General features: G+C 50.8%; 6 protein-coding genes across 6 annotated transcripts; 3 read left to right on the plus strand and 3 right to left on the minus strand.

Annotated features, from left to right (window-relative positions):
- Positions 1-1709: 1709 nt before the first annotated feature.
- PV06_11004 (uncharacterized protein) lies at positions 1710-3854 on the minus strand (the record flags this gene model as incomplete). Its single annotated transcript, XM_016412607.1, has 1 exon — positions 1710-3854. One exon carries the CDS (start codon positions 3852-3854, stop codon positions 1710-1712), a length of 2145 nt encoding a protein of 714 aa, XP_016257106.1.
- A 71-nt stretch (positions 3855-3925) lies between these two features.
- PV06_11005 (uncharacterized protein) lies at positions 3926-6936 on the minus strand (the record flags this gene model as incomplete). The annotated part of the gene is made up of 4 exons (XM_016412608.1): positions 3926-5868; positions 5915-6084; positions 6138-6348; positions 6411-6936. 4 exons carry the CDS (start codon positions 6934-6936, stop codon positions 3926-3928), a joined length of 2850 nt encoding a protein of 949 aa, XP_016257107.1.
- Positions 6937-6959: 23 nt separating this feature from the next.
- Positions 6960-7472, minus strand: PV06_11006 (uncharacterized protein; the record flags this gene model as incomplete). Its single annotated transcript, XM_016412609.1, has 2 exons — positions 6960-7322; positions 7461-7472. The coding sequence occupies 2 exons, from the start codon at positions 7470-7472 to the stop codon at positions 6960-6962; spliced, it is 375 nt and encodes a 124-aa protein (XP_016257108.1).
- A 4893-nt stretch (positions 7473-12365) lies between these two features.
- On the plus strand, positions 12366-12759 carry PV06_11007 (uncharacterized protein; the record flags this gene model as incomplete). Its single annotated transcript, XM_016412610.1, has 2 exons — positions 12366-12549; positions 12611-12759. 2 exons carry the CDS (start codon positions 12366-12368, stop codon positions 12757-12759), a joined length of 333 nt encoding a protein of 110 aa, XP_016257109.1.
- A 1583-nt stretch (positions 12760-14342) lies between these two features.
- PV06_11008 (uncharacterized protein) lies at positions 14343-15634 on the plus strand (the record flags this gene model as incomplete). The annotated part of the gene is made up of 4 exons (XM_016412611.1): positions 14343-14441; positions 14483-14605; positions 14678-15078; positions 15127-15634. The coding sequence occupies 4 exons, from the start codon at positions 14343-14345 to the stop codon at positions 15632-15634; spliced, it is 1131 nt and encodes a 376-aa protein (XP_016257110.1).
- Positions 15635-16531: 897 nt separating this feature from the next.
- Positions 16532-19008, plus strand: PV06_11009 (uncharacterized protein; the record flags this gene model as incomplete). Its single annotated transcript, XM_016412612.1, has 8 exons — positions 16532-16749; positions 16804-16910; positions 16961-17079; positions 17139-17955; positions 18024-18210; positions 18265-18337; positions 18391-18792; positions 18853-19008. The coding sequence occupies 8 exons, from the start codon at positions 16532-16534 to the stop codon at positions 19006-19008; spliced, it is 2079 nt and encodes a 692-aa protein (XP_016257111.1).
- Between the last annotated feature and the right edge of the window lie 345 nt (positions 19009-19353).

Here is a 19353-nt window from a genome sequence, read left to right on the forward strand (position 1 = left end):
AGAACCATCTAGCTGACAAGCGCAGGTGATGAATATACCGCCGCAACGACCGACGGATGAGAGGGAGTGGGAGTGGGAGTGGGAGTGTGAGGGGGTGGGGGCGGGAGGCATCACTAGGTGCGTTCGGAAGAGCCTTGTACAAAGACAACGACTGCTGACATTTGGCCATGCTTATTTACGTGTGTTCCCGAGCGTATTGGGCGCTTCTTTGACGCCTGCTTGTTAACGTAGTATCCAACAACCTGGCTACAGCGATCTATGAGATGCCGTGATTGGTCCAGACCGGCCTCGCGAAGGAATGCAGGTGTGCGTTCTATGGTTCGCTAGGTTAGTGCCATGCAGAATGGACAATTGCAATAGGCATGTTACCTTCTATCTTGTCCCAGCCTCCCCTCCGGAGCATATAAGGTAAGTTGAATGTCGACGTTTTCGGAGAAATTCTTCTGGAGAACTCGGGTTGGGAAACGTAAAGAGCCAGACCGGAGTCAAGAGACCACGCTACAATTCTAATCAGGTTTCGGACACGGTGGGCGTAGTCAGTCTATCGGTCGGTAGTATACATACTACTGCTCTTACATATGGTAATATGTTCTTAACCTAGGATGTCAATGATCAAGGTGCACTTAGTCGAGACACGACCTGCTGGGGGGGAGGGCGGCGATTGGGGCGGGCGGGGGGAGTGGTTGGACTTCGAGATTTCGATGAAGACGGTGATAATAGCAGTAATGTTAAGGACTTTCTAGCGATAGTCAGAGAAAATCTATCGGGGCGCTTCCAAGGCGCGTCGAAGGCGCAAGGCTTATAAAGACGTCGAGATAGCTCGGTATGGGTTGTAAGTGCGTCGTATAACCCTCGATAGTATATAGTCTGACGACGTCCCCGGCCCTCGTCTAAATAGGACAAGTCCTCCGTGCAATCGCGCAATATGTCCGTAGAGGTCTGCCATTTTCGCACTCTACAGCACCCCGAACTACCTGGCCATCTATCTTCGGTCCCTGCTGTACCCAGCGACATTGCTACCATGGACCGGCCATGATTATTGGATGAAACCAGCCATTTGGACCAACTCTGGTTCTGCAACAGCCTATGGTCTTTCTTGGGAAATCTACCGCCCAATATCTCTTAGACCTGATAACCAACCTGTGGGCCTTGTTACCAAACAGGAAATACTTATAAGTTGTCGCCGGCCGGTTATGGTAAATCCGGACACGGTGGATGGTCGTGCGGACGTGGAGGAGACACGTGCTGACGGTGCATATGTGTCGAGGCATAGGTTAAAACTGTTTGGAAAAGGTGTGGCTTGCCGATACAGCTTGCAAGCATATCTCAAGCAAGCAACGATACGAAGCAAAGAAGAGAAGTTCAGTCTAAGATGCGCTGATGCACCGTCTAATGTCTAGCCTGGAAGTAGAACTGTAAGCTTACCTAGTAGAGTGCGGGCTATCAGTCGTTTGAGAGTTCGTAGGGAGGACGGGCACTGCTCACTGTTCTTAGTAATGATACACCGGACCGGACTAGTCCACAATGTGAGGCTGCACATAATAGAATGGAGGATGAAACACGAGACAATTCCAGGTTCCAGCAGGCTTGAGCTTATTATGTATTAGAGAGTACCATTGTTGGCTCCATACATTTCTTGGGGAGGGCTACTCCCTAAGACCAAAAGGGGGGCCGGTCCAAACTGTTTGTACATGGTGATTAGGCTAATATCAATGTATTCGAACTTTGACAAAGTCCGAGATCAGTTTATTCACCTGTTGCATGCTAGTCTCGTCATACTTGTCGAGCAGAGGGCTGATAGACTCAATATTCCCTGAGACGGTCGAGCCACTCCGCGCTTGTCCCGCGGCGTTGATGATGGTTTCTGTGCCGTCCGCGAGTAGCGCAGAAAGTCTTTGTACCATGAGGTCGGCGAGGTGGCAGTACTCGTCTGCATGTCGCACGAACCCCACGCGCTTCCACATGTCACTGGGCGTAAGAAGGTCCATGTCGGATGTTACGGTGGAGTGGCAGGGGTCAAGGGATGACCGAGTCGCATAGACATGCCACACCTTTCCCCAAGCCTTGAGGGCATTTTGGATCGGATATAGCGAACCCTGACAGCTGAAGGAGCTTTGATAGTGGAATATCAGAGAATGCAGTGCAGAGGTCATGGCGAAGAGGTTGAGCGGTCCGAGGTTGGCAATTGCGATGCTCAGGGCATCGTCTATGTCGGTTGTGTAGAGTAGCTCAAAGGCTGCACTAAAATCAGACGCGACCGTGGACCGCAGTCCGTTGGTTCTGTTCTCGCGCTGTATGGTATTGAAGCATCCCTCAGCTGTCATGGCCTGGAAACATGCTTCAGGACAGGCTGTACTCATTTTCATTTCCCTGATCACCATCCGCGGCGGCAGGTTGTTGAAGATAACGAAGGCGGTGTCGAGCAGAAACACCCACAGGAACACGCGGATCAACTCTTCGGTCATTACGAAGTTGGCGAACGAGAAGTCATACAGGTCCATGCGACCGTAATCTGGATGTCTGGCATTGTGAATGCCAATGTCTCTTGCCACGGCGATGATGGTACTGAAACGATGCCGGCGGATTCGACGCTTACTCGAATTCGATCCTTCCCAGTTCTGATAGAGACACACTATATAGGCTGCCTGGAGAGCTCTAAGCTTTCCGAGGGGCCGCTTGGCCTCGCCGGTCTCGCGACAGACAGGAGCCGGCGCATCGTCGCAGAAATCGTCGTCTTCGAAGACCATTTCCTCCACACAGTTGAACCACCGCTTGGAATTCTCCTGATCATTTCGCTCGGGCGAAACGCACGCTCCCATCAGACACATGGCGGCGAGGAGCGCCGGTTTCGACGACACCGTGTCGAACGTCGGCTTGTGCACGATGTTCACGTTCGGGTGCCATATCGCCCAATACAGCTGTGTATATCGCCGAATATTGGACGGAGAGAAGAACTGAGCACAGGTTTCGTGTACTGTGGGTGACCAGGTTAGAGTAACGCAGCTGTTCTTCGACTTGTGTAGCACAATGTTCCTGATGTAAGTGATGATTTCGTGGCACTTGAAAGACAAGGGATCCGAGAGCCACCGACTAAGGGTCGTCTCAACAGTAGATTCTGTGTTGATTTCGCACCATGTTGCCTCATCAACGAAGGCACCACTAGTATTAGACGAGCCTCTCGACAGCGCATTGGTCGACGAACAGCCCAAACTAGGTACTGCCGTTTCATTCCGAATATGGGTGTTGACCCGTCGCCTTTGTTCGATTGTTCCGCAGTCGAATGAGGACACCAAACCAGTCGTGCTTGTGAAAGTCCCGAGGAAACTCAAGGAACCAATGTCCTTACCTGGTTCGCCAGGGTCTATGCCTGAGTGAGGGGTTTGTGTTCCTGAAGTCAAGTTCAGGAACGCCTGCCAGCCATCAGTTGGGCCTTCCCACTGACTACCCGACAGGCCGCAAGATATCCATCCGCTTAAATGCTCGAAAGAATCGTCGCCAATGTACTCGACTGATTGGCTGTGACCATCCGCCGCCGCCAGAAGTTCATGCCCCGCTCCGTGGGAGTTCGGCAAGGAGGCATCAATATTGCGTGCTGGGTTGTTATTTGACAACTCAAGCCTCTTAGGCCTAGGCTCCGATGGATCCGATGGATCCGATGTGGCGGAGTCGGCAATACTGTCGCATGTCTTGAGATGTCTCTTAAGCACATCGGACCTCTGGAATCGGCTACTGCAAAGCTCGCACTGGTATGGGCGCTCCGTGCGGTGCGAGATTTGATGGCGACGCAAATGTTCCGGTCGCTTGTACGATTTCGAACAAGTCGGACACACATTCAGGCTGGCATGGTCAGTCATCGTGATCCGCATGCAAATTTTGTTTGCTGAGACCGGAGGATGGATAGAGCTTCGCAAAGAAATTGAGAACGTCACATTGAGCTTCTAAGTATTGGGGACATTTTACCCCGCACCCCGCACTTATCTGCGGTTCTGAGTGCCGGTAGGAAGTCCTGCTCACCCCATTTTCGACAAGTTCGAGAAGTGACTTTTCCCTTGCGCTCTCCTCCATGCCTTGGTATTCCCATATGCCAAGTAACCTGTTCAGACATGTCAAAGGAGGGATGCTCGAACCCGAAATTTCTGAGCATCCCCACAACGACCACCGCCTGAATCTTCTCCGCCTCCTCGTATTGGCATTGATCGCTCAGCACCGCGGCGAGGTTGTTCATGCTCGTCAACGTGGATGGATGCTCCTGGCCCAGCACCCTCTCCTGCACTTCCACCACTTTTCGATGCATCTGCTCCGCCTCATTATACTTCCCCTGACCCCTCAGCACCTCGGCGAGGTTGTTCATGCTCGTCAGCGTGTCTGGATACTCCTGGCCTAGCACCCTCTCCTTGACTTTCACCACTTCTCGATGCATCTGCTCCGCCTCGACATACTTCCCCTGATCCCTTAGCACCGTGGCGAGGTTGTTCATGCTCGCCAGCGTGGATGGATGCTCCTTCCCCAGCACCCTCTCCCGCACTTCCACCACTTCTCGATGCATCTGCTCTGCCTCATCATGTTTCCCTTGATCGCTCAGCACCAAAGCGAGGTTGTTCATGCTCATCAGCGTGTCTGGATGCTCCTGGCCCAGCACCCTCTCCTGCACTTCCACCACTTCTCGATGCATCTGCTCCGCCTCGTCATACTTCCCCTGACCCCTTAGCACCAAGGCGAGGTTGTTCATGCTCATCAGCGTGTCTGGATGCTCCTTGCCCTGCACCCTCGCCCTCGTCGCAACCACCGTACGATACAGATCGAGACTTGCATTAAACCGGCCCTGATCTCGATAGAACGACGCGAACCAATCCGCATTCTGGCAGCTCGTAATATCTTGGCCGAGTCGATGCCCGTCTCGAAAGAAGCCTTTAACCGTCACAAGAGCGGCGTCCATATGCAGAAGAATCGACCGCTTGATCGTGGCATCGCTATCCCGGTTTGCGAGAGTTCGAAGAGAGCTGACAATCATGTCGACAGCTTCGTAAGTATAAGTCTGCCGGTCTTTCGAGCCCACTCGGAGCTGAAGCCAGTCGCGGATTAGGGGGTGTAGGATCAAGGTCGCTCCTCCAGGTGGGGTGGGCGGTACGATACTATGCAGTAGCGACATCTGGTACGCTTGCCGGATGAGATGCCAGAATCGCTCACCATCCCAGGTCTCCTGAGAGCGACGTATTGTAGCATCGTGAATGGTTCGGGAAGGGTCAGGCGTGACGTGCTCCTGGCGGTCAAGATCTTCATCGGCCTCGCTGGATGAGCTCTCATCGTCGGAGCCACCTGAGGCCACAAAAATGTCGGCCCAATCCGGTGGAGGCTCACTCAGCTCGCGGTGAAACTTGAACAGACATTCGCTGACTTGGACTGGAGCCAAGAACGCCGCAACGGTCAGAAAGTGTGCCACCGAGCCCGCTGTATGCCAGCCGTCCAGAAGCTGTTGGAACGACATTTCCCACGTGGTGAAGGCGTTGATGGCGGTTTGCTGTCCACTTTCTTCACCAATGTTCATGTATTTCCAGAAGTAGTCAGCCGTGTGCTGAAGCACCTTTTCGCGCTGGGCTTCGTATTGCCCTAAGAAACCGCTCAATCGGTCGATGGGTAACTGCTTGTACGCCATATATGCTGACGCTTGATCGATGGCTAAGGCCAGACCACCTAGGCGGTTCACGATCGTAGACCCTTCGGACATATAACTGCTCACATTGATGCCGGAATATCGATGTAGGAGCAGTTCGACGCCTGCCTTGTCCGGCATGGGCGGGATATCGATGATAGTCCCTAGTTCCCCTAGACCGCGATGGCGACTAGTAAAGAGAATGTCTCCTTTACCTCCTAACCAAGTCAGTATCGAGACAAGTGATGTTCGCAGACGAGATACCTTGGGGGACGAACTGCTCAACGTCTGAGAAAGTGGCCGGATCATCGCAATTGTCAAACACCATCAACCAACGATCATCCCACCGCTCGAGCGTGCGCAAGGCGAACCTCACTTTCGCATCGTCGTCATCCAACGCGTTGACCACTGAACCGTCGAGTTCTTGTGCAATGCTGACCAAGGATTGAACAGTCGTGGATGCAGAGCTGCTGTCAATCCAAAACACACCTCGGTATATTTGCTGCGCCTGTCGACAGTATTCGAGGGCAATTTGACTCTTTCCTTGTCCTCCCATCGCATGGAGCACCAAGATTCGAGGTCTTTCAACCGGGTGATGAAAGTACGACCCATTTGGCGAAGCTCCTCTTCACGGCCAATAAAATCTTTGACACGGTGCGTTGGAACGACAAAATACGTCTGCGCTCTTGTCACACCGACTTGGAAACGGTCAGCGCTGGCCGGTCGTGATACAGATGATTGAGTGGAATCTCAAGCTAACCTGGACTGGTCGGTCTCTCCTCTGGAGTCCATTCCACTAAGAAAGCCTTCATACATGCCGCCGCCGTGGCCGCGGCATACCCTTGCCAGCCCTTCCTCTTATGACTGTCGGCATAGTCACACACCCCTTTGATGACCATACTGGGGAAGTAGTCCCAGACACCGGCCCCTTCCATCTCGAACGCGATGATTCCGTCGGCCTTGGCCACTTGATCGCGATGCTGTCCTGACTTCATCACGCTGTTCCCAGAACCCGTGATGCCAAAATGGACCATAGGTTGCGGTGTCGTGTCGACCAAGCGGTTTCGAGCAACGCGCATGACCGAATCACACCCAAGGTCATCGCAAGCCGCCTTAAGGGCGGCCTCACATATCCGGTCTCCTTCACCACATTCACATGCCGCCGATGTGTGGTGCTGATGCACATAGGAGGAGTAGTACAGTACATCGTTCTCCCGAGCGGGAGGTTTTGTCTTGGGTAACTTCTTCTCCATCTCTTTCAGGAATGTGGCGATGTCATTTTGCATCCTCTGCTTGTAGCGATTGGTCCCTAGTTGGCCTGGATGCCTCGGATTTCCGGACTGGGTCGGCCCAGAGTTTCTTGCACACCAGTCTTCCTCTTAAAGCCTTCAGGATATTGCCTCCCAAAGTCATATTGGATGAGAGCTTGGCTGATGATCACATCGCCCAGCACAATCTCCTGCCCATGCATGCCGCCACATATCCCGACCACCAGAGCCAGCTTGATGTTGGAGAAGCTCACTCGCATGGCTCCTGCCACCGCCGCGGCACTGGTGGTCCCCATGCCCGGCATGTAGGCTAGCACGACATTGTGCTCGCCTATCACGCCGGCCGTGTATGTGTTCGGATCCCCGGCCGCTTTCCCGTATTTCTTGCCTTCATCTTCCCAGAACTTGTCAAACACCTCTTAGATGTGCCTGTTGGCCTTATTCGATTATTGCAGTTCGCTGGCACCGGTGCTGACCGTATGATGATAAAGCTAAAGACATACAATCTGGCTGAGGACCCGACGTATGAAGCACTATCCTACAAATGGAGCCATGGTGAAAGGGAGACCATATTGGTGGATGGAAAGCCATTGGAAATCCCACGCAGCTTATTCCTGTTCTTGAAGTCTCTCCGATCGACACAGACGGACGATCAAACACTCTACTTCGCAGACGCAGTTTGCATCTATTTCTATCGAACCAGAATTATATGCTGCAGAAATTTGAGGTTTATGCCTCAGTATTCCGAGGGTTTTGATTTTTGCGGATTTGGTATGTGTGCTGAGCCGTATATAGCGCGCCATCGATATGCGCGGCTGCTAATAAACCACTATAGTTCGCGTCCTCGATAGAACGCCAGACTAGGGACCTCTTTCATCTCTGGTGCTATCGTTATTCCTAAGTAGCCCCAGGACTGCTAAAGCTTCCCAAGATTTCACTAATACGTGATTGAACCTCCTCAAGCGAGGCCCCGCTGCGAATCATCTGGAACAAATCATCTATCTGACCGACTTGTGCGCTATAAAGAACCTGGAAAAGATCCTGCAGAAGTTTTTGAATGTCATCTTGCCCCAGGTGTGAAAAGTCCAGAGGATCGTATCTGTGATTTCAATGGCTTGCGTCGCTCATGATACAAGTCTTCCCGAGTTCGGTGCAATTTGGTACAGGTGGTGATGCCACCTTCTGGAGTCTCAGCTTGAACGCTAGTGACTTGTCAGCTTCAGCTTTGTGCAATGTATGGGATGGTGTTCTTAACCCCTCGAATGCGGTTACCTAGCCCGGTTGCCTGCTCAGTTGCCCTTTGAGTTTCGACTCTGCGGAGAGAACAGTGACGATATCTTTAGGGTACTCAGGCTGACAGCGAAAGGTCGAGAATTGGGAGGATGATGAGAATGTTCACGAAAAGCTCGCTGTGCTTGGCTTTAGAACAATTCAAGGGATTCGCATATCTCGGGTATATCATCCGAGGGGTTACGCCATCTTGGAATGGCTGTTAAGTTCCGGCCTAGGGACGTACGAATCAGACCTGACCTAATGTCCACTCAGTGGGGATTATCACGCTGAACATTCTGAGACTTTTTGTGAAACATAGAAGCGCGCGGGAGAACAACGGAGGCAGTCCGATCATGCGTGCAAACCACGTGTAAGGGCGCGCAAGCTTGGCTTGCCATTATTAGGCCGCACAATGAAAAAGACCGATTAGGTTCTCATAGCGCCTCTCAACTTTGTTCATTTCCCACTCTTCCCTCACCTTAATCGATCTTCCAACGGCACTGCCACCACTGTTCCACTCCCTTGATGTCTCGCTTAGTAAGAAACATTTCTGGGGGTTTGACCAAATCTTCCCTTGTGTCAATCTCAAGCATTCCTCCAGGCTCGATCTTGTCGACGTCAATTACTAGCCGCGATCTCCAGTTTTCGGGCCTTATCCACTGAATGATAATGATCTGTGTGCTTACTGGATACTCCACCTTAAGGAAGAGCTCCGTGTCATGAATGTCGAATGTTTGACTCATGCCGTTCGAACATGGCATGATAAAGGACAACCAATCTCATTCATACCATTTTCGAACAGCATGTCGTAGGTTCGACTTTCATGATCTCTAATGATATGGGTAGACTAAGAATACTGCCCATAATAGAGATCCGTGAAACATCGAACCTATCTCTATCTTTGTTTAGGTGAGCGTGATCTAAAGGTAATAAGCCCCATCCTTTAATAGGGAACTATGTGCGTTATGACATACTCTTCTACTCCCCTTCTATCCCAAAATTATAAGGTCTTGCTTTCATTCAAGATACTCGTCATTAGTACAGAACTTGTTAGGTCACACTATAGCCCTAGATAACCTTTTCTGATTTCTCGCGAGCCGCTAGTAGGTTCTGTATCCTGATACCACTTTGTCTTGAGAAGTCTCGCTGGGCCAATGAATCTAGATGCCTCTTATCTTATAGGTGTACGCTCGTATATAGAGATCCTAGGTATACGAGGATCGAGTTTAACACCCTGGGCAACTTTAGCGGGGATTATTACCAAGTCTAATGGTAACTTATACACTATAGACTTAAGTGGTCGGCGTATACGTTATAGCCCTAGAGCGGGGCGGGTGGGGAGTAGCTATCGTTTCCTTAAAACACCATCCGCGTTCTAGTGCGTTATGCTAGCATAGAGAACCGCAAGTCATTCTAAGCTCTACTATATAAGTCCCAATATCTCAGTAGAGTTCGTGGTCATAAAGTACAACAAAATATGGAGCCAGCTTCGCCCTCGGCATGAAAGGGGCCCTACTCCTTTTCCAGTAGATGACAGAGGGAGCAGCATTCAACACATTTATCAACGATGTCGGCCGACCTTACAGATTTCCTTATTGCACATCACGTCCCCCAGGAGGATTTCAGCATTCGTGTTCGCGTCTTCAGGAACTGCGCCACAGGATCCCAGAATTCGCCTTGCCATCGTACCGTTTAGTGGGTCGATGTGTTGTTTATAGGAGCGCAAGCGCGGCAGGTGCGCCCTTTGCTCGATGAAAGTTCCTGCCCGCGGTGCTGGTCCCTGAAGGCGTCATCTTTCTCCCGGGCAAATATGAACGCGACTGATAACAGATTTACCCTCCAGGGTGGAAGGTTGCAGGGTATGTCGGTCGTAGCAGTTAAAAGCACCACAAACACCAGCGTAGTTGCCCCAATCCCAACCCCAACCACTTCTCGAATGTAGGCGATTCTTGGGCACAGGGACACTTCAGATTGCCAAATTTGTTCAAAGATCCTGTCCACGTATTTCTGATCCTTCTCCGGCTCCGTGGCCCTCATTGCACCACGTAACGGTAGATTCATGACGCTAGCTAATGTGAGATGAACTCTCCTCGGCATCAAGTGCATCATGGTCGCTGTCAATGCCGCATTCCAGCTACTAAACACCAGGCGCTTGCCCTTACATAATCCGCAGTATCCAGCCAAGGCTACGCTCTTAGGGTCCTCGACCGCGGCTGAGGCCGCCATCATAAAGGACTCCTCCGCGTGAGAGCGTGTGATGAATGGCGTCTGCGTCCGGCCTGGCATCAGTTGGGTGTTGACGATCCCAGGGTAACCGCGTAGCTCGATGGAGAGAGACTCGGAGAATTCGCGCACAAGTGTTTGGTTGCGTGGTAGACATTTTGACCAGGGCTTGCCAAACAACCTAGCGAGGACTTGTCATTCCGTGCTGAAATATATCGAGGGCAGGGAAAAAACGGGTGTAGGGTAGGGGAGTGCAGAACTTACCGCCAACGCTGGAAACATGCAGAAGCCATCCACGACCGCATTTTAGCATGTCGCTGCCAAATAGCAGCGTCAGCGGGACCAGAGCAATGCAATTCAAGGTCGTCATACGTTCAGCCAATTCGATTGGCTGTTCCATTGTCTCACCAGCAGCTCCGAGGCCAGCGTTATTGACTAAGACCTCGACGGTTAAACGTTCAACCCTGACCTGATCGTAGAGCTGCTTCGGCTTCCCAGGCACAGATCGATCAAGCGTAATGGTTCGTGCAGTTCTTACCATATTTGGTCTCGACATTGGTTTTGACATTTTCGAGTTGCTCCTTGTTCCGCCCAACTAACACGAGGTTGTGGCCGTGCTCAGCGAAGATATAGCTCAGTTCTGCACCGATTCCGCTCGAGGCGCCCGTGATCAGGACAAGTCCTTGTGGGGTTGTGGGACGAGGGAAGAAAGCTCGCAGAGGCAAAATGATCGCCGCAGTCGCTGCGGCGGTCAATAGTCCTGGTGTGCCGAGCACGAAGATGGATATCGCGGTAGATACGGCGGCGAATACCGTGATGAGTTCGATGTTGATATCGTCAAGAACAAGGTACTTGGGCTTGAAGCTGGCTGGATTTCCAACCTCAACAGCACCGTGCGAGGGCTGCTCTTGTTCATTGATGTGTCTTTTCCTCAGGGGGCCGGTGGCTGCTGTGGCTGTTGTGGCTGTGGAGGACTTTAGTTCGTCTGCATAGATTTGGCTAAATTTGGACATGCTGTACAGCGTGAGAGGAGAATGCCGGCTTCTTCGTCTACCTAGAACTAAGTCGGTGCCGACTGGAAGGGTCTCTTAGCAATATTGTGAATTTGAGCTTAAGAACCAACAGGTTAGTTCTGTTGGGTGCGCCCTGATATGATCAAGCTTGTGCTGAGGTCCAGAGTGACTCGGCTAAGGCTGGGTCTGAAGGCTGCGAAGTTTCCGTGCTAGGTTGTCTACCTGAAAAATGCAATGCTCAGGTGACGTACCTTGTTTTGCCTCTACGTTTGGTAACCTCGTAATGGGCCAACCTACTGCCCTCAGCGAGATCAATTAAAACTGATAGATGGTAACCGCTCCGTGGTGTTTGAAGAGGTTTGGGAGAGAAAGAGGGCATCGACTTGGCCCGGACTGCTGGTACCTTGGCCTGTCACATGATGAGGCTGCTTCAAGTTGAATCCAGACGCTGCAAAGGTTTGAAGCTATGTAGAAGATTATTGGGAGATAGTGGTAAATGGCGTTTGAACGGAATTGAAAAAGGGAAAAGGTGTTTGTTGATGCGAGTGGCGAATAGCGCGCTCGACCATGTCACCGCTGAATAACGAAACATTGCTCTTTTGTGGCTGGAAATTATGCATCTCACGAGCTCCAGGCTCAAGCACTACTATCCCTCTTGCACTCAAATTCCCAGCTTTGCACATACTACTTGCATCTGTCTCCACACGGATGACTCCGAGGCACTTCACTGTTTGCTCCTGATAGTTGGAACATTGACCCAGCAAAGGTCATTCATCTTGTCGTGACGACATCTCGATGTCATCTCTCATTCGGGCCCGGAAATGTTAAAACTCCTCACGCAGCCAGAAGATTCCGTGGCTCAATTTATCCTCTCTTCATCCTCCACCCTTGATTGAGAAAATCGTTCACAAAAGCTGCACCCGTGCACAAACCAACATCATGTCTACCAACGCCGACGCAGCATTCGACAAGCAGGATACCGACACCGACGACATCCCTCAAGGTGGCGACACCGTCGACAATTCCTACGCTACCAACGACAAGGTGGTCCCCGTGGTCAAGGATGAAGTTCCGGTGGAACAACCCAACGATGCGCGCAACCCTGACTCCGATCAGGCGCTAGGTACACTGATCCTCGAACCCTCCTCTTCTTGATTGAACATATCGCTAACACTGACGTCTAGAGCAAGACGAGAAGGAAGCCATCGACAAAAGCAACATTCTCAAGGGCGGCCGTACTCGAGGCGCGACGAAGCCGGAAGGCGCCTACCAGGACCCAGAGGGTGAGGGCGGCGGCCTTCCCGCAGACGATGGAACTTCTGCGGTGCGGTAATCACCTGAAGAGTCCCACAAGGACACTACCATTGACGGGGAAAAGTGATATAACACTATGTATGAGCGTGGGGCTGCGACTGAAGGACGACACGTGGCATGACATGAAGTATGGATCTTGGATGTCTCTTTTCGCAACCAGACTCAATAGGACCCAGTTGAGCACTAAGTCAGGGACAACTGAAACTTGCAGTAAATCGACATGCAGAGCCTTGCCGTACCTATGATCTCCATCCAGAGAAACCGGTATGTGAACAAAGCGCAGATCACCATAGAGCCGCAGTTTGTGTCGATACCGCCCATCAGGAGAACCTCGTTGCCGCATGCTCAATACCTTCGGTTCTTCCGGATCTACGTGATCATCAGAATTACAGTGACAGTATCCTTGCTCAGGCGGGTGCAGTGTCCGAACGCACGCTCATATTACGGGGCGGAAGATTGAAGCGATCGAATGAGAGCGCACGGAAACAGCCGCCCCGGAAAACTCACAAAGCACGATGTCTCGGAAGAAGGCGTCCAGCAAGTATCGTTGAAAATCATTAAGGACCTTACTGTGAGCTTTTTATCCATGGTGCGCCTTCTATATTAACAGTCATTCGGTCAGATCTCATCACATTCACTATCTATATATACATATCGCTCGGACACGCTACTAGATGTGCATTGAATGAGAAGGCAGCGAGTTGTGGTAGCTCACTGCCATCAACGTCGGGCGCATTCGCATCGATCCGCGAACATCCTTCCAGCATTCGGCTCGGTCTCAATTTTTCGACATACTCTGCAGTACACAGACTGGCTTCGAAAAGGTCTGGCGTCCATTCCATCCCCAGCTATCACATCCCTTCCCACAAAGCAGTCGTGGACTTCGCCGGACCAGAACCAGAGCTTCACTTAGGAGAGGAGCGGCCAGATCGTTATCTCCTAAAGTTCACCAAGCTGGGAGAGCAGATTTTCTTATATAAGCTAGCAACAGGAACCTCTTCGAAACCACAGCCGTCTGCAGTCGGCCCGACCTAATTAATAATATGTTCCTGGATGGGAGCCCAGCCACGGTACAACAAGAAGTACACAAAGCCTTATCAGATGATGCATCCTTAGTCTCTAATCCTTCTACTCCGATAAATGGAGCAGACCTATTCTGGCGACCACTGTTTCTACAGCGAAAAGCTATATAGCCTGCTCCCTCGGTGATACAGCAGCTCGGGGACGAGAAACGACCGAACAAGCCCAGCGTTCTCGTTCACATATTTTCGAATGGTGGTTCGTACATAGCTTCGCAGTTTATGGCTGCCTACCGAGACTTTTCGCCAAACAAGGACGAGCTACTTCCGATATCAGCATTGGTTCTGGACACTACGCCTAGCTTGCCATCCTCAAGACCTACTCACACCGCAATATCGGAATCACTGCCCGAATCCGGTCCTCTGCGGGCCGTCGGTAGTGTGGCAGTATAGTGATACATTGGCAAGGCGAAGACGATCGAGAACACATCAGGAAGCGACAACATCACCATATGACTTCGGACCGCACAGGGCTCTTGCCGCCTTTCCGAGAAATCCTATGGAATAGTGCTAAGGCGCTAAAATGCATTACATCTTCAACGATCACGGTTCGAGTCCAACTCGGTTCCCTCGAAAAGCACTGTCTAGTATGATATATCCTTCTCGACTGGCGTCGCAGCACGTAAGTTACCGAGCTACACGCATTTGCTGATATGCTTTCAGCGAAATATGGTTGACCTTTCATGGCGGTCGACTTCAATTTTCATTATCAATGATCAGAAATTCTATGAGGCGAACACCAAGCGCCCTCAACCACGAAACTCGAGCTATTTTGCACCGTCCCATGTCTATATATAGCGGTACGCAAAAAAAGGGAATTGATGACGATTCCCCATTTTTGGCTCCGTCAACTGTCAGGCCTTGGGGGCCTCTATTTCTGGTCCTCCTAAGTCCCTTCTGCAACCTTTGTCCGATACGGCATATGCGATCCCGAAGCCCCCGTCAGCATATATTCCACATCAGGCTCGGTTCTCAAATTCCCACTGGACCAGGGCGAATGAATGCGCTGTGGACCAGTTTGGGCCTAGCCACGAAGATGAAGAACTGTCCGACAGCGATGGGTCATCCGTCGAGGCTCCATCCGTTGACGACGACAATTCTGTTAGCACGGTGATCCCTGAGGACGAAGATTTTGCACAGATCCGGGTTGCTATTCATGTGGAAGTCGTCACCCAAGTTTTCGAGCGAGATGGGGTGATTGCTGGCGCCGAGACGCCGTCCAGTGATGGACATTTGTGGCCACCTCCAACTATCTTCCAGTACGCCGCCTGTTTGTCCCACACAAGGATACCGACTAACTGATACAGGCAAACGACTGGGGAGCTCATTGACGCTGAATACACCCTCGTACGAGTCGCTCTTGAGGACCGTAGGACCGTGGACCTTGATGAGATAGCCCAGGACCTTGATGAGATGGTGGGGGATATCCTTCAGGTGCCCAGCATCACACCCCTAAACGATGGGTCATGGGAAATTCTTGTTCGGAATGCCTATCTCCCCACTCTACGGAGCAAGCTCCCTAACCGCTTTACTCTCGATCCGCAATACTGCCCATTTGAACCTCTTCGCGAGGACGTGGAATGTTGGGGGCTCGAGAAGGCCCGGGAACTTTATGCCCTCTGGTTTTCAGAAAGGGCAATTAGGGTTATTGAAAAATCCTGGGCCATTGCACAAATGTACTATGGTCATGTCTTGAAGCATCACAATCGAAGGATTCGGAGTCTATTGAGCGAGTCGAGTACGATGGGTACAATGGGAGATTCAATGTTGAATGGCCTACAAACGGAGGGAGGAGACGAGGATGTTAGAAGGTAGCTGGCGCTCATTCGCCGTCGCTTTCAGGCCGGTCGGTCCCTCCGCCATTTGTTCAGGTTAGGCCACATCTAGGCCTAGTCAGTAGCCACACCTTCACCCCGGACAATCGATAGTGGTTGATTAGGAGCGCTCTCGGTGACTCTTTCAAACCTCGTACATATCAACACTAGCCCTTTCTCTGAGGATGGTATAGTCTCCGCAAGCTGCGTCAAATCTATTAGCGCTACCTGACAGAAGTGTAAGATATCCGGACGCTGATCTATGTTCAAATGGTGGCTCTGGCTGTCCGCTTGTGGAAGGGTTAGGTACGAACCTGACCCTACAGAAGTATGGGCCATTGGGACTTCGTGCGCCGTCCCCTTTGCATCTCGGGCAGGAGTTAGTTTAGAAGACCGCCGCCTGAGGTTCTGTTTTTGGGTTTCGTCGGACATTGCTCGAGTATGTCCCACTCATCTGTGTGTTCATCAGTGTCGAAGCGATTGAAGGAGTTTGGAGGCACTGACCTAAAACGTTAGCAAGACACCACTGTCCCATTTAAGGTGGGCATAGGACAGCCGGATTATGGGATCGACCTCTTTCTCTACATCTCTCGCATAGACAAAGTCCGCAGCCGGGCCTAGCGCCGCATTGTTACTCATTGTAGGCTTCTCTTGGCTAAGGATGATGTAGTATATGCTTCCTGCAATAGATACTCTTCTCGATCGTCTATTCTCAATTTTTGTTTCTCTGTCCTGTCCTCAAGTCTGTCCCTAGTTCTTCTTATTCAGTCTTTTCCCCTCGGATCAGAGTTCCCATTAAAGCTTTGACCCTTCATATCTCTCCTATCTCCGCGGCTTGCTTTACTCCTTTGGAGTTATGGCATCAACAAAGAACGCTCCTCAACAGTCATCGCCAGTGATGTCTCCAATGGACACTAACCAAACTCCCACTCCCCATTCCGTCCATATCACCACCGATCAAGTCCAACAGCTTTTGGACATGCTGAACAAGGTACAGCGACTGTCCACTCCTAGTACAGAAGCCATGCCACCCGGAGATGACGAACAAAAACAAGGAGACGGGTATCAGCCCAAACTAAGAGCGTCGAAAGTTGACATAACCAGGGTCTATGAATTGTAAGGTACTCCTCTCGAAGCAAGTTAAATCTGCTTAACACAAGCTGTCACCAGCTGGAACAAGTCCACCTACAAATATGAGATTAAGAAGTCATTTGACACAGTCTTGGAGGAGGGCGATGAATACACAGAGTATATCGCCGTCTTTCGACAGAAGTTTGGTATGGCGCCCTCCTGCAACGAGTGCTACCAAAATCTGATTATTACCTAGACAGCGAAGATACCCTTTTAGACAGCTTTATCGATGTCAAATCTACAACCTTGAGAGATATTCTACGAGACGTTTTGGATGGGGTCACCTGTGTCAGCTTACGAGAAGACAAACCATCGGTGAGTAATGTCCTTGAATAGCGTAAACACGAGAGGCCCCCCTGACAATGCTGGAGTAGATCAACCCTGACGTCTTGTTCACCTATGAAACTCAACTCGAGGCGTTCCAGACGACCACCACACCGGGATCTCCTGAGAGACTCCATTTGAGCAAATTGATTGAGTTCCTGAAGACTCACTACGCATCGACAAGGGACAAACTAACTGCTCTCGTTCAACACAAGGAGATTACATTCAATCTGCTCCCCGTCTTTTTCCGGCCAAACTGCGTTATATACGTGATCCCCTCAACGTCCGAGAACTCAAGATGCGTCATTTTCAATTCTGGAAAATTCCAAATCGACCACGGCAAGAAACACTTTGAGATGATTTGTCGATATCTTACTCATGACGGAAAGCGTTTTGGCGAAGCAACGATTCCGTTGAAAATTCCCGAGTTCGACGGCATCAAGAAGATAACTTTACTGGGAGCCTATCCCCTTGAGTATCACCCTCAGAAGCAGGACGTTGTTGAACAACTAACTGAGCGCGGAAGAAAGTTCTGCTCCCTTATTGGTACTCACTTCCGTCAGTATGAGGGACAGGCTTTCTATATGGACAAGAAAGAAGTGAAGAAGTTCTCCGTGAGCGGGCGGGTCATGGTTGATGCTGTCTCATTTAGGAAGAAGAACCCAAATTATTCCTTTCCCCGCCTTGATGTCAAATCCTCCAAAGGTCGTCAATGGCTCTGGGACAGTGATTCTGAAGATGATTCCGCAGACGATTCTTCCGAAACTAGTCGCGAGGTAAAGGATCAAAAGATTCCTTGCTCGGTGGAAGATTTGTTGGTTTGCAGCGAGACTGTATATGCTTTTTCTTTTCAGAGAAAACGGTGGGGTGGGTATCTACCCTTTCCTTTCAGTTTATTCCTTTTAGATATTTGGACTAAGTATCGCTACCTTCAGGCGAACTCTGCGTGGACGACATTGAGGAAATTGACTGGGATTGCTCTGCGTTTGATACCCTTGTGATCCCGACTGGTCAAAAGGAGATTATCCAATCACTCGTTGAACGTCATACAAACGGGTCAGACGATGAAAAGTTTGACGACATTATACAAGGAAAAGGACAAAACATAGTCCTCCTTTTGCAGTATGATTCCGAACCCACGCCGTGTTTCTACACAGCTAACCTTTAATCTAAAAGCGGCCCTCCTGGCGTTGGAAAGACTTTGACGGCGGAAGGACTAGCAGAGAAGAGGAAGCTACCTCTCTACAGTGTCTGTCACCACCGTGCTCATTGTGGTCTTCAGCATCTTCTAACTATGCATAGGTGTACGCCGGAGATCTAGGCACAAATGCAGAACGTCTAGAAGAAAATCTACTGGAAATCACGTCGCTCGCCCATAAATGGAGGGCTATCATTCTGATTGACGAGTCCGACGTGTATCTTGCCGAGCGCTCTCTGCAGGACGTCCAATGGAACGCCCTAGTATCAGTCTTCCTCCGCCACCTGGAGTACTTCCAAGGCATCATGTTTCTCACGACCAATCGAGTAGCGACATTTGACGCGGCATTCCAAAGCAGAATCCATTTTTCGATCAGATTCGGCGATCTAGGCAGAGATGTGAAGAAAAATATCTGGAAAACTTTCTTGGGTAAGGTGAAGGTGGAGGTGAACATATCAGAAAAGGAGATAGATAGTTTAAGTGACAAAACGATCAACGGAAGGCAGGTAAGACGTGTTGATTATTCCCGTCCTATTTTGACGGCTCGACTGACTATGATGGGCCAGATCAAGAACTTTGCACGGACAGGCATGGAATTTGCTTTGTGGAAAAACGAACCTCTTTCGATCAAACACCTGGAAATCGCCATCGAAGCTGGTGAAGCGTTTGAGGTTGACCACAAGGGGTATGGTCCCATTGAGAGCCTGAGAAATTATATGTAGGTGGATCTGAATCTGGATTATAACATCTTTGAGACAGTGACTTTTAGTGAGGATTTAATGTGCAATGACCTCGTTCATCTTTCCTGCAAATTGACTGAAGGAGAAAGGGCGGTCAATTTTGCGAAAGGTCTCTCGAAAACCCCTAGGCTCGGCGGGCGCACTGACCGGGGGGTGTCGCATTTTCAAAATGCGACACCCCCCGGTCAGCGGCAGCTGGCGCCGCAGCTGCGGAAGTAGGCTCTCGGCCTTCAACCAGCAGCCACTTCGGCTGCACTCACGCTTGACCTTTGCTCCACACGTCCATCTTCGCGCTTCATTTCACATAGACGGTGTAAATGTGATATT

Source organism: Exophiala oligosperma (genome assembly GCF_000835515.1).
Source record: "Exophiala oligosperma strain CBS 72588 unplaced genomic scaffold supercont1.17, whole genome shotgun sequence".
Lineage (NCBI taxonomy): Eukaryota > Fungi > Ascomycota > Eurotiomycetes > Chaetothyriales > Herpotrichiellaceae > Exophiala > Exophiala oligosperma.